The sequence below is a fragment of the Haematobia irritans genome, chromosome 1, assembly GCF_050003625.1.
Source record: "Haematobia irritans isolate KBUSLIRL chromosome 1, ASM5000362v1, whole genome shotgun sequence".
Lineage (NCBI taxonomy): Eukaryota > Metazoa > Arthropoda > Insecta > Diptera > Muscidae > Haematobia > Haematobia irritans.
In genome coordinates, this window is record NC_134397.1 from 102,858,429 (window position 1) to 102,873,761 (window position 15,333).

The 15,333-nt window shown below is 36.7% G+C and overlaps 2 protein-coding genes across 2 annotated transcripts; both read left to right on the forward strand.

Moving 5' to 3' along the window:
- Window positions 1-4,218: 4,218 nt before the first annotated feature.
- Window positions 4,219-5,216, forward strand: LOC142229851 (uncharacterized). Its single transcript, XM_075300437.1, has 2 exons — window positions 4,219-4,330; window positions 4,777-5,216. Exons 1-2 carry the CDS (start codon window positions 4,219-4,221, stop codon window positions 5,214-5,216), a joined length of 552 nt encoding a protein of 183 aa, XP_075156552.1.
- Window positions 5,217-8,203: 2,987 nt separating this feature from the next.
- LOC142229864 (uncharacterized) lies at window positions 8,204-9,791 on the forward strand. The gene is made up of 2 exons (XM_075300446.1): window positions 8,204-8,776; window positions 8,820-9,791. The coding sequence occupies exons 1-2, from the start codon at window positions 8,204-8,206 to the stop codon at window positions 9,789-9,791; spliced, it is 1,545 nt and encodes a 514-aa protein (XP_075156561.1).
- The last annotated feature ends 5,542 nt before the right edge of the window (window positions 9,792-15,333 follow it).

Genomic DNA, 15,333 nt, shown 5'->3' on the forward strand with positions numbered 1-15,333 from the left:
CACCCAATGCGGAATTGATGGTTGTCATGCAAAGCATTATCGTTTGCTTCATAAAAATTTCAACGTTGAGGCAGCATCGTCTTCGAGACAACAACACAAAATATAAGTAGTGGATCAATAAACTCTCATTCTTGTAAAAATGATCAACAGGCCTTGTTTAGAATTTTGCCTATCGACTTCAAAGGAAAGGTGGTTACATCGATACATTCGCCTTCCTCGATGAAGGTTCGTCAGTGACCCTAATTGAAAAAGACGTATTCGACTCGCTCGATGCAAATGGTGTCAACAAACCACTTTGCCTAAAATGGACTGGCAACATTTCGCGTGTAGACGAATCTTCAGTTCAAGCATCTATAAACATTTTGAACCCAGAAAATGGATCAAAATATATGCTTAATGGTGTCCATACAGTGGAAAATTTAGATCTTCCGATGCAATCGCTAGATAAAGGGTGATACGGTCAAAATTTGTTTATTTAAAAAATCAAATTAAATTTCTTTTTCAAGTTCAATTAGCATAAAATTCAACAGGCCTTGTTTAGAATTTTGCCTATCGACTTCAAAGGAAAGGTGGTTACATCGATACATTCGCCTTCCTAGATGAAGGTTCGTCAGTGACCCTAATTGAAAAAGACGTATTCGACTCGCTCGATGCAAATGGTGTCAACAAACCACTTTGCCTAAAATGGACTGGCAACACTTCGCGTGTAAACGAATCTTCAGTTCAAGCATCTATAAACATTTTGAACCCAGAAAATGGATCAAAATATATGCTTAATGGTGTCCATACAGTGGAAAATTTAGATCTTCCGACGCAATCGCTAGATAAAGGGTGATACGGTCAAAATTTGTTTATTTAAAAAATCAAATTAAATTTCTTTTTCAAGTTCAATTAGCATAAAATTCAACAGGCCTTGTTTAGAATTTTGCCTATCGACTTCAAAGGAAAGGTGGTTACATCGATACATTCGCCTTCCTCGATGAAGGTTCGTCAGTGACCCTAATTGAAAAAGACGTATTCGACTCGCTCGATGCAAATGGTGTCAACAAACCACTTTGCCTAAAATGGACTGGCAACACTTCGCGTGTAAACGAATCTTCAGTTCAAGCATCTATAAACATTTTGAACCCAGAAAATGGATCAAAATATATGCTTAATGGTGTCCATACAGTGGAAAATTTAGATCTTCCGACGCAATCGCTAGATAAAGGGTGATACGGTCAAAATTTGTTTATTTAAAAAATCAAATTAAATTTCTTTTTCAAGTTCAATTAGTATAAAATTCCACAGGCCTTGTTTAGAATTTTTCCTATCGACTTCAAAGGAAAGGTGGTTACATCGATACATTCGCCTTCCTCGATGAAGGTTCGTCAGTGACCCTAATTGAAAAAGACGTATTCGACTCGCTCGATGCAAATGGTGTCAACAAACCACTTTGCCTAAAATGGACTGGCAACACTTCGCGTGTAAACGAATCTTCAGTTCAAGCATCTATAAACATTTTGAACCCAGAAAATGGATCAAAATATATGCTTAATGGTGTCCATACAGTGGAAAATTTAGATCTTCCGACGCAATCGCTAGATAAAGGGTGATACGGTCAAAATTTGTTTATTTAAAAAATCAAATTAAATTTCTTTTTCAAGTTCAATTAGCATAAAATTCAACAGGCCTTGTTTAGAATTTTGCCTATCGACTTCAAAGGAAAGGTGGTTACATCGATACATTCGCCTTCCTCGATGAAGGTTCGTCAGTGACCCTAATTGAAAAAGACGTATTCGACTCGCTCGATGCAAATGGTGTCAACAAACCACTTTGCCTAAAATGGACTGGCAACACTTCGCGTGTAAACGAATCTTCAGTTCAAGCATCTATAAACATTTTGAACCCAGAAAATGGATCAAAATATATGCTTAATGGTGTCCATACAGTGGAAAATTTAGATCTTCCGACGCAATCGCTAGATAAAGGGTGATACGGTCAAAATTTGTTTATTTAAAAAATCAAATTAAATTTCTTTTTCAAGTTCAATTAGTATAAAATTCCACAGGCCTTGTTTAGAATTTTTCCTATCGACTTCAAAGGAAAGGTGGTTACATCGATACATTCGCCTTCCTCGATGAAGGTTCGTCAGTGACCCTAATTGAAAAAGACGTATTCGACTCGCTCGATGCAAATGGTGTCAACAAACCACTTTGCCTAAAATGGACTGGCAACACTTCGCGTGTAAACGAATCTTCAGTTCAAGCATCTATAAACATTTTGAACCCAGAAAATGGATCAAAATATATGCTTAATGGTGTCCATACAGTGGAAAATTTAGATCTTCCGACGCAATCGCTAGATAAAGGGTGATACGGTCAAAATTTGTTTATTTAAAAAATCAAATTAAATTTCTTTTTCAAGTTCAATTAGTATAAAATTCAGGAAAAATATTCAGTTAGGCTTTCGCTTTTCCAAATCCGAATTACCGGGCCTCACGCTTGACACCTGCCATCAGATTTTGTACAGCCACCTTGTCCACCTTCTTCGCCGCAGAAAGCCAGTTTGCCTTGAACTGCTGCTCGTCCTTAGCAGTTTTTTGGTCTTCTTTAGGTTCCGCTTGACAATAGCCCAGTATTTCTCAATTGGGCGGAGCTCTGGCGTGTTGGGAGGGTTTTTGTCCTTGGGAACCACCTGCACGTTGTTGGCGGCGTACCACTCCATGGCCTTTTTACCGTAATGGCAAGATGCCAAATCCGGCCAAAACAGTACGGAACAACCGTGTTTCTTCAGGAAAGGCAGCAGACGTTTATTCAAACACTCTTTCACGTAAATTTCTTGGTTGACAGTCCCGGAAGCTATGAAAATGCTGCTTTTTAAGCCACAGGTACAGATGGCTTGCCAAACCAGATATTTCTTTGCGAACTTTGACAGTTTTTTGTGCATGAAAATATCTGCTACCTTTCCCCTTCCATTTGCCGTATAAAACTCCTGTCCCGGAAGCTGCTTGTAGTCGGCTTTGACATAGGTTTCGTCGTCCATTACCAGTCAAACTTCGTCAGCATCGTCGTGTACAGCCTCTGGGATCGCGCTTTGGCCGTCGTATTTTGTTTATCATCGCGATTTGGAGTCACTACCTTCTTGTAAGTCGATAGTCCGGCTCGTTTTTTGGCTCGATGCACGGTTGTAGACGATACACCCAACTTATTTGCGGCATCTCGGAGAGAGAGGTTAGGGTTTCGCTTGAAACTACCGGCAACTCTCTTTGTCGTCTCAGCGGCTTCCGGTTTTCGATTTCCCCTCGATCCAGACTTCCTGGCTGTTGACAAACGTTCCCCAAACACTTTAATTACATTTGTAACGGTTGATTTGGCAACTTTTAACGATTTTGCCAGCTTTGCGTGCGAGTAGCTCGGATTTTCGCGATGCGCGAGCAAAATTTTGATTTTCTTGCTTGGACGGCATTTTGACAACTGAAAAGTGAATTCCAAAATCAAAATAGGAGCAACATTCTACACACACACACCTTCAAAATGAGGGGTGTTCAAGTTTATATTGACCAAATTTTGACCGTGTCACCCTTTATGGACGATTGGGTTGTGAAATATCCCTATGTAGCAGGAGCGCCTATCAAATCGTATAAAAGGGTTAAACCAACAATATTGATAGGTGCAGACAACTGGAAAATTGCAGTACCGCTGAAAATAAGAGAAGGTTTGTGGAATCAACCAATAGCGACAAAAACAAGATTAGGATGGACAATCCAAGGCCCTAATGGTAGCGGGCAACAGATAACTTGGTTAAACATACACACCTGCGAATGTGAAAAGAACTATAATGAACTACATAATCTGGTCAAAGAACAATTTAATTTAGAAGAACCAGCCAGTAAGTCGTTAATGTCAACTGAAGATTCAAAATCCATGGAGACGCTGAGGACTACGTGTCAAAAGGTGGATGACCATTACGAGGTGGGTCTGTTGTGGAAAAATCATGTGAGTAAACTAGTGGAAAGTGGAAAGTTATGATAATGTATAGAAGCACCTCATGTGTGTGAACAAAAAGTTTTCAAAAGATCCAAATTTGAAAATGGTGCTACAAAGTCAAATTGATAATTTACTTGCAAAAGGCTACGCAAAGAAACTGAATGCTGAGGATTTAAATAAATCGACTGAACGGGTGTGGTACTTACCAATATTTTTAATTAAAAACCCAAACAAGCCGCGAAAAATAAGAATGGTCTGGGATGCCGCTGCCAAAAGTAATGGCGCTTGTCCCAATGACTATATGCACAGCGGACCTGATCTATTAAAACCCCTTGTAAATGTGTTGCTAAATTTCCGAGTGGGTAAAGTTGCAGTTTGCGGAGATATAGCAGAAATGTTTCACCAAATAAAAGTTAGAGAAAGCGACATGCACACTCAAAGATTCCTCTGGTGGGACAAAAATTATCTTCCGGAGAAGCCGGGTGTTTATGCATAGCACATTACGTCCGAGATTTCAATGCTGATCAATTCAAGGACAAATATACCCGTGCGGTAACTGCCATTCAACAAAACCACTATGTTGATGATTATTGACAGTGTAGACAGCGAAAAAGAAGCCATCGAATTAGCGTCACAAGTAAAAAAAGATTTTGGGTATGTACTGGGACCCCAATAAAGATGTTTTTGTGTACATTTGCGGATTTGCCAGACTTCAGCGAGACATACTCACCACAGAAATAATTCCCATGAAGAGAGAACTGTTACAAGCTATCATGTTATACAACAACACTCAAAATTCTTCTTCCAGAAGTCTGGCGATCTGACATCAATTGGGATGACGAAATCCGCAACTGTTTATATATTAAATGGCAAAATTTGAAAGCTGCAATCGACCGTATATCAGCTGTTGAGGTTCCAAGATGTTACTCCCAATATTTAAATGAAGCAACGGAAATAGAATTACACACATTCGTTGATGCGGGTGAAGATGCTTACGCAGCCGTTTGCTACATCCGGGTCTTCAGTCAACACCAGTGTGATGTTGCCATAATTGCAGGCAAATCTAAGGTAGCTCCATTGAAACCAATGTCTATTCCCAGATTAGAGCTGCAAGCTGCTATTATTGGTGTGAGAATTGCCCAAAAAGTTCTCGAAATTAGTCGATTAAATTTCACATCGAAATACTTCTGGACAGACTCCAAAACAGTTTTACAGTGGCTTCGTATGGATCCCAAAAAGTTTCAATAATTTGTAATGCACCGTGTAGGTGAAATATTGGAAGTCACAAATGTAACACAATGGCGATGGGTACCATCAAAAATGAATCCTCCAGATCTTGCAACAAAATATCAACATAATTGGAATGTTTCAATGTGGTTCACGGGACCCCAATTTCTTCGCGAAAGCAAGTCATACTTTACGTAAAAAGGCTGAAGATGAAGCGCAAAGGGGACAATCTACCAAATCAAGTTTCCCACGTTTACAGCAAGCTAAGTCCACTTTACTCAAATATGCACAGAAAATCGAATTTCGCGAAGAAATACATTGTTTAAAAAATGGTAAGCTTATTCAAAAAGACAGTAAACTAATTTCTTTCAATGTCTTTCTAGATGACGAAGGCGTATTAAGAGCCAAAGGTCGCACGTCATTCCTTAACCCCGAAGATGTTGTAACACTGCCTGCAAATCATCATGTGACTACTCTTCTGGTTCGTCATATCCATGAAACCTTTCACCATATATCACATGAGACCGTCTTCAACAACATTAAAAGAAAAAAGCTTCCGCGTTACCTATTACCTCACAGATGTCAACGCTCCCACCTTCGAGGTTAGCAAGTTTTTAAAGACCATTCACCTACGTGGACATTGACTACTTCGGCCCATTATATGTAACAGTTGGAAGAAGAAGAGAAAAGAGATGGGGTGTTATATTCACGTGCCTAACAGTTCGAGCTCTACATCTCGAAATTGCACATAGTTTAGACAACAGTTCCTGTATTATGTGCATACGCAATTTCATGGCTCGCAGAGGGACGCCATTAAAATTGGTCCCGACAACGGGACCAATTTTAAGTCTGCCTCGAAAGTTCTCTCAACTGAAATTAACTACAACATGATGTCAAAGTCACTCGATGGCATAAGATGGGTATTCAATCCGCCTGCCGCACCACATATGGGTGGAGCCTGGGAGAGACTAGTGCGTTCAGTTAAAACAGCACTTTACCAAATATGCCCACATATGACATTCACCGACGAAACGCATTTGCTGAAGTTTATTGTAAACTCAAGGCCTCTTACATTCGTATCATTAGAATCGAGCGACGATGAAGCATTGACCCCAAAGCATTTATTACTTGGGTCATCCGATGGTCACAAAACAGAAAATTTCGAACGAGCCGATCTACGACAACGGTGGCATCAAATTCAACCCTTTGCAGATAAATTTTAGAAGCGTTGGCTTAAAGAGTACACACCTACTCTTGGAGACTTTTTCTTTAATTCAAATTATTCCTTTAACTTAAAATAATCTGGAACTGTTTTTATATATTTATTTATTTAACGCCAATAACTTTCGATGTTCACTTTGTAATTTAATAGTTTTAACATTTATATCGATCCACGCTAGCATATTTTAATTACGACCCAATCTAATGTTTAAGCAGATCATACTCAACGCATTAACACCAATATAATAGATCATACTCAACGCATTAACACCAATATCTGCTGCTTGCCTGGTACCAATGTTCAGTGATATTATTGATGGTCTCTTGTTTAATTGTGTCTACCAACAACAAGTAAAGCTTGGATGCAGCGAATAAATGATGTGTGTCCATTTATCGGTGATTTTGCTTTGTTGGCTCTATGCTTTTCTAATATTTCTTAGGCCTATGCTGTATTTGCTAAAACTGTTTATAAAGCCGCATTGTTGTTATTATGCTTTTGCATTTCATATTTTTTTCTTTGCAGAGCCAGTTTTCAATGCAAGAGCAAGAAAGGGATTGAGTCGTCGTGAGATCATTGTGCAATACGTCTGCCCGCGTTAATAGATCGATTCTTGTTATTGTTTTGCATGCATTATATTTTAGATTAGCCTAAGTGTAATATTATTAAATAAATTATATACAAGCTAAAAACTTCGCGAACCTTTTTTGTTTACTATCTCAAAGATAACAAAATCTCCTACATTTTTATGGTGCCATTGCACCACGGGAGCCACCGTGGTGCAATGGTTAGCATGCCCGCCTTGCATTCACAAGGTCGTGGGTTCGATTCCTGCTTCGACCGAACACCAAAAAGATTTTCAGCGGTGGATTATCCCACCTCAGTAATGCTGGTGACATTTCTGAGGGTTTCAAAGCTTCTCTAAGTGTGGTTTCACTGCAATGTGGAACGCCGTTCGGACTCGGCTATAAAAAGGAGGTCCCTTGTCATTGAGCTTAACATGGAATCGGGCAGCACTCAGTGATAAGAGAGAAGTTCACCAATGTGGTATCACAATGGACTGAATAGTCTAAGTGAGCTTGATACATCGGGCTGCCACCTAACCTAACCTAACCATGGTGCCGAAACCAGGGACTTAATAAAAAACCCGTTTTAAATATATTAATCGTTCCATGTTATTTCTATAAATTTGCTACCCTTTGCTACGGAGAATTGAGTTTATAATTTAACAATCGAAATATATGAGCATTTAGATGCATTTAACATTACATTGCATTCAGCCACTAATTATTGTGCTTTAAAAGATTGGGTGCTATCAAAAGATACGGTTTATCGGTTTGATAAAGCCGAAATTTATTTATACTGTATACTTAAAAAAACCGTGATTCTAATAGTGACATTAATATAAATATAATTTTTTCGTGAGAAGTCTAAAACTAAAATAACCATGGCAAATTTAGAACGTGCTATCGAAGATCAACGGATCTTACTTACTCGTCTGAAACACACTATCGAAGACTTTGATAATCTTCCAGTTAACTTGAAAACTCGGGGTATGTGTCAGTGCGTGGTAGAGAAATTGGAAGAATTAAATAAACGTTTTGAAGAAGCTCATGCACAAATATTTGATTACATTCGCGACAATTCTATACCGCCATCTGATGTTCCATATATGAAGGAAGACGTGTATCACAACTTCTGCCGTCAATACATTCTCGGAAAGTCAAAAGTTATAGACTCCAGTGCGATTTGGCAATCACATATGTAAACTAGTATGCTTTCCAGCACAATGCACGTTCCCTCTACCACAAACGAAAGTTTTTCTTCTCAGGTGCGTCTTCCAAAAATAGATTTACCAACTTTCTGCCGTGATTATTTACAATGGATTTCGTATAGAGACATGTTCACCTCATTGGTTCACAAAAATCACAGTTTATCTAATGTTCAAAAATACTTTTATCTTAGAAGCTCTTGTAAGGACAAACCATTAGCTATTGTTAATGAATATCCTGCGTCCGAAGCAAGCTACGAACTCGCATGGTCAGCACTGTCACGGAGATATCATAACAAACGAAAAATATGTGACACTATTTTCAAAAAAATGTTTGATATCCCTGCATCGGATGCCTCTTGTGAAAGTATTAAGAGAATACTTGACACAATGAGAACTTGCCTGTCCCTTTTGAAAACCCTGGACATTAACTGTGATAACTGGTATGCAATTTTAATACATATCATCATCAGTAAACTTGACATACAATCTTGCAAAGAATGGGAACAAAATCTGAAAGCTTCAGCTGAAATTCCTAAGCTAGAACAGTTGTTCACATTTCTTGAGACAACCTTTCGAACACTCGAGTCTGTTGCAGACCATACAACAAGCTAATGTTGTAAAACCATATCAGACCCGGCGTGTTCATGTTGTTTCTCATGCTGATGAAAACTGTCAATGTTGTGGAAAACGTCATTTACTTTACAATTGCTTTGCATTTGCTGCGCTTCACTCTAATGAAAAGCGCGAACTCATATCGTTCAAAGGAATATGTCGAAATTGTCTCAACTCTGGACACATGTCGAAAGATTGCAGACTAGAGTCTCGATGTCAAATCTGCCGCTTGCCTCATCATACGATAGTCCACAATGAATATGGTACTAACTCCATAACTAGCACTTCAAGTTCTGGCAGCGCTACTGATGAGCCCACTACTGCAGGCAATACAGTAATTCAACCTAACATTAACTGCAACATGGCTCTTTTAAATTCAACCGGTATTCCAAACGTTTTACTCGCCACTGTTTGTGTTATTGTTCAGTCTCCGTACGGAAATTTTAAACTTCGTGCAATTTTGAACCAAAGAGCACAGGCAACTCTAATAACCAAAAGTGCAGCCAAACGTCTGCGTCTCAAAAGTCAGAAGACTATGATTCGTATAAATGGAGTAGGGGGAAATGAAATGGTGATTCAAAAATTTGTAAATTTTTCTTTAATGTCAAACAGTGATAAGGACTTCAAACTCAACGCCCGGGCGTTTGTTATGCCTTCTCTGACTACATACCATCCTGGTCCTATCAGCACGAATCAATTACCAGACCTCAGTGGATATAATTTAGCAGATCCACAATTTCAAAATGATGACCAAATCGATTTACTAATTGGCGGTGACCTATATGGGGATATTTTACTCCCAGAACAAAGGAAACTCGACCAAAGCGTTTTTCTGCAACTTACACGTTTTGGATGGGTGGTTTCTGGATCCACTTGTAGTTTTGATTACTCTGATCCTGGCATAAACATAAATATATTTACACGGAAGGAGCACGAGATATTGAAAACGGAAAGGAACGAAATTCTACAAGATTGTTACCAAACTACTTAGTTTAGTAGCATAATACTACAGCAATTCATGGATGTTTTAACTGGCATAATTTTGCTTAGCTCAAAATACGCTTTTGCAAAACTTTGTTTTATTATCGCAATGTTATCTGCAAATATATCTATAAATCATTCTGATAAAGCTGATCGAATTAAATTATTGAAATCTGAACAATCCAGAATACTCCCTCTGAACATCAAACATTCCAAGTACAACAGTTACCACATTACCGGATACCTGAATGCTAAATCCAAATACATATCGCAGTTATGCTACAAGAAGACCGGTAAAAAATCTTAAGATACGAATAACTAATCTCAGATTCTCCCTGCTGTATAACCACTTAGCTATTACCCACATGATTGAGAGTGAATAAAATCTTGCTGACTTGCTTCCTATCGATTTTCTTTAACCTGCTTTCGGATTGATATTTGCAAATACAATCTTAGTGGAAATTTTAAAGGCTAAGTTCATTTCTTGAACGAATTTTGGAAAATATACTTGGAGACTAATATACTGTTATTAATAATTTATTTTGTATTTTTGTTGTCTCGTTTACAGACTAATATGCTGAAAGGAAAAACACTATTCTACTCTGGCACAAAAACTTGGGAAAGGTATACATTGGCTGAGTTGCTGTGAGTCGAGGCACAGCTTGGTAACCTTGAAAAACCTAATAAAACACCTCCAACGTTTATGCTGCTTTCGTCAAAAACTGTCGTTTTTGTGCGGGGGAAATGTTGGAGACTTTTTCTTTAATTCAAATTATTTCTTTAACTTAAAATAATCTGGAACTGTTTATTTATTTATTTAACGGCAATAACTTTCGATGTTCATTTTGTAATTTAATAGTTTTAACATTTATATCGATCCACGCTAGCATATTTTAATTACGACCCAATCTAATGTTTAAGCAGATCATCCTCAACGCATTAACACCCACAATATCTGCTGCTTGCCTGGTACCAATGTTCAGTGATATTATTGATGGTCTCTTGTATTACTTGTGTCGATCAACAACAAGTAAAGCTTGGATGCAGCGAATAAATGATGTGTGTCCATTTATCGGTGATTTTGCTTTGTTGGCTCTATGCTTTTCTAATATTTCTTAGGCCTATGCTGTATTTGCTAAAACTGTTTATAAAGCCGCGTTGTTGTTATTATGCTTTTGCATTTCATATTTTTTGCTTTGCAGAGCCAGTTTTCAATGCAAGAGCAAAAAAAGGATTGAGTCGTCGTGAGATCATTGTGGAATACGTGTGCCCTGCTGCGTTAATAGATCGATTCTTGTTATTGTTTTGCATGCATTATATTTTAGATTAGCCTAAGTGTAATATTATTAAATAAATTATATTAAAGCTAAAAACTTCGCGAACCTTTGTTTGTTTACTAACTCAAAGATAACAAAATCTCCTACAACTACACTCACACGAAGGGGAAAATGGTTTGAAAAAACGGCACCACTAAAAGTCGGCGATATCGTAATTATTATTGACGATAACCTACCACGCCATTGCTGGCCAAAAGGAAGAATTGTGGAAACGGTCATTGCCAAAGACGGGCAAGTGCGCCAAGCAACAGTCCAAACAGCAAATAGTGTTTACCAACGACCAGCAACAAAATTAGCAAAATTGGATGTCGGCATTACAGCGAAGTAAACTCATCCATTGGACTCATTTACGAGGAGGGGAATGTTGCCGCCATATATCCACGAGATAAAATTATTATATTGATTTATTAAAATATTTTTCATTTTGATTTTTAATAATTTTAAAAGGGATGCATCCCATTAGAATTTGCAAAAGTTACTATGTACATATAATAATGTAACAAATATTTTCTATTAACTTCTTCATATGTACATACACACATACATATCTGCCTATTTATTGTAATTCCTTTTGCTTTCATATTTGTTTATGATATTCAACTCCACATAGAATTCTAACGGTCCATATTCATTTGTCACGTATGCCAATCAACAGCTACCACCTAGCAAGAGGACAAATGAATTTGGACATATCAGTCGATTAATAGGCACGGTCAAATACAAAATTAACTTTAATAAATTGTTAACTTTAACTTTAATAAATTGTTAATATATTGCACATGGAGTGCTCTTAAACATTTTGTGTTTCATTAAACTCGGCTCCGCCAACCGTGGCGCAACAGTAGAGGTGCATAGATTCAAAGTGGTCACTGACCACGCCAGCTTGCAATGGCTGATGCGCCAAACCGATCTGAATGGTAGGTTGGCACGGTGGTCGCTTAAAGTGCAAGCTTTCGATTGAACACAGGAAGGGTAGTTTGCAGACCGTACCTGATGCCCTCTCTCGCCTGTGTCTTGAGTCATTCTTTCATGCGGATATTGAACCTGAGATCGATTTGCAATCACCAGCATTTGACGGTATTGAATACATGGGCTTACGCGACTCTTTTCTGGCACAGGCGGATAATTTTCCAGATGTGAAAATAATCGAAGGATTTATATACAAATGCGTATATTTTTCAGATGGAAATCCTTATAACGAGGCTTCAAACTGGAAATTATGGGTCCCCAATGAGCTGACAGAAGACGTAATACGCCGTTGTCATTCGTCTCCGAATTCTGCACATTGTGGCATCGGGAAGACTCTAGAGAGGATTCGAAGAAATTTGTTTTGGCCCAAAATGGCAGTCGGTGTTAGGAATGTTATATCGCTATGCGTGGAGTGCAAACAGTCGAAGGCCCCGAACATTGTTTTAAGGCATCTCATGGGAAATCGCGTGAAAAGTCAGAGACCATTTCAACGCATTTATTTGGACTTCCTTTGTCCTTATCCAAGCTCCAAATCGGGTCACATTGGAATATTAATAATATTTAACCATTTTTCAAAATTTCCAATATTACGAGCAGTGAAACGTTTTACCTCTGCCGACGTTGCCGATTTCCTACAATCATTTGTTTTCTGTTATTTTGGAGCTCCCGAATATGTCGTGACAGACAACGGAAGTCAGTTTCGTTCAGTACTTTTTAAGGAACTTATGGAGAAGTATGGAATATGTCAAGTTTTCACAGCTCCATACAGTCCGCAATCTAATGCTTCTGAACGTCTCAATCGCTCAATTTTAACTTCAATACGTTCTTATCTTAAGCAAGAACAACGATAATGGGACACCTATCTGAATAATATATGTATTGCGCTAGGTAGCTTAGTCCACACTTCGATTGGTTATTCCCCTTATAACGTCTTATTTGGTTACCCAGTGATTACTCATGGGAAGTCTTATGAACTTCTGAGACGTTTGGATAGTCTCGATGAGGGAGAAGATATTAACCATGCAGATAAACTTCAAATTATAACACAAAGGGTAAAAGAAAATTTAGAGACAGCTTATAATTCCAGCCAGACGACGTATAACTTACGATCAAGACCTATTGAATATAAGAAAGGAGATATATTACATAGAAGAAATTTCGTACTAAGCAAGAAGACGGACAATTTTAATTCGAAATTAGCTCAGAAATGGCTTCAGTGTCGAGGTCTTAGACGTGTTGGAAATTGCTATTATGAATTGGCCGATCCCGATGGAAAGCAGATTGGTACCTATCATGGTAAGGATCTAAGGCCATCATAATTTACTGTTTCCAGGTATATTTTCCTTACAATTAATTAAAATCCACCTGTATTGTGACGGCTACCAATTTTGACCTCATCAGCTCACTGTGCAACTTCAAGAAATGTATATTTTTTCTTCAAATGCCAATATTGTGGATTTGCCAAATTGAGCATTTTAGTATAACACCTCTATGCTATGTATGAGGGTAGAATTATGAGAGTTTATTTAGGCGACTCGCTCTCACCCAATTGTTGTTATATTCAACATCACATATATGCATTAATATACTCGTACTATTTTTTCACCTATGGATCTTATGGTTCATTGATAATTTGGAGGAATCTATAAGGGACTATTTGGAATGGAACATGAGGGTCTTGGTTCAAAATAAGTTTTGTGGAGTAAAGATCTCAATATTATATACGCTCTAAATATATAATAGAGTGAAAGTAATGTTGAAAAGATTTATTTAACTTCAATAAAATTTTCTGTCGATTTGTAATTTATATATTTTACAATCTCGGTTCTACATTACTTCCTTTTGTGATACAGATTCACTTGTTGGCAGCGACGCTAAGGCTCCACACGTTTGGTCCCTAGTTCATCCAAACCACCAATTACTACAAACGTTTGAAAATTGGATTACACTGAAAATATTTGCTTTCTATTGAACGAACTCCCCAGCTTAGCCAAACACCCAACTAAGATTCTGCCTGAATGGCCCATGATCGTTGCTCCTAGACTTTATTCTTTATCATTTAATTTTAAAGTTTCATGTCAGAAACTTTAAATATCATAGACAATTGACTTTACCAATTTGGTAAATATTCATAAAAGAATTACTCCCAGCTCTGGAACGAGTTGCATGAGTGATACTGTTAAAATTTTTCATTCATTTCTTTTAGCTTCCATTCATAATTTTGTCTAAGATTTCATTGATCATAAATCCATTTATAAAACGTTTCATTAACGTATTGTTCCACTATGTTGATGATTTTATTGATATATATATATATATATATATATATATATATATATATATATATATATATATATATATATATATATATATATATATATATATATATATATATATATATATATATATATATAAATAAATATATATATATATATATATATATATATATATATATATATATAAATAAATATATATATATATATATATATATATATATATATATATATATATATATATATATATATATATATATATATATATATATATATATATATATATATATATATATATATAATATATATATATATATATATATATATATATATATATATATATATATATATATATATATATATATATATATATATATATATATATATATAAAAGGCAAACATTTAACCAAATGTTGCAACTGTGGTAAGCAAAACCCCTCAAGCTATAAGGGATGTATTGTAGCAAACGAATTACAGAAGTTAAGATCAAAACAGATTAAAGTCCAAAAACAAAGTCAAACTGAACCAGTTAATAGAACGCAGTCAACAGAAATCGGTCCGCAAATGCCCATAAAAAGTACTAACAATTCACACAAAACACAGTCACAGCGTACAACGCTTTTGTACTCAGTAGCTATTAGAAATAATTCTTTTCTACAGCACAATTCTAATAATTACACAAACGAAAATTTACTTTCCAAAATCTTTTCCAAATTGGAAGCTATTGAACTTTTTAACAAATCCTTGGATTCGCGACTGAGTCTTTTAGCGGAAATATTTTTCAGTGCATTATCGTAAATGCAAACATCGTTGAAGATCATGCAATAGAATGCTATTAGCTGTTATAGCTACACCTATGTTTGTAATATAAATCATCGTGAACCACATTATTGTTATAGCTACACCTATGTGAACCACCTTATTCATTTCATTTCATTTCATTTTCTTTTCATTCTTTATTTAATAAACAGAA

Excerpts from the sequence above, each read along its gene's own strand:
- LOC142229851 (XM_075300437.1), top strand. The coding sequence starts at position 4,219 with ATGGTCTGGGATGCCGCTGCCAAAAGTAATGGCGCTTGTCCCAATGAC. Across the intron at positions 4,331-4,776 it reads GTTGCTAAATTTCCGAGTGG|AAGTCTGGCGATCTGACATC; the intron begins GTAAAGTTGCAG and ends TTCTTCTTCCAG.
- LOC142229864 (XM_075300446.1), top strand. The coding sequence starts at position 8,204 with ATGCACGTTCCCTCTACCACAAACGAAAGTTTTTCTTCTCAGGTGCGT. Across the intron at positions 8,777-8,819 it reads CCTTTCGAACACTCGAGTCT|ACCCGGCGTGTTCATGTTGT; the intron begins GTTGCAGACCAT and ends AAACCATATCAG.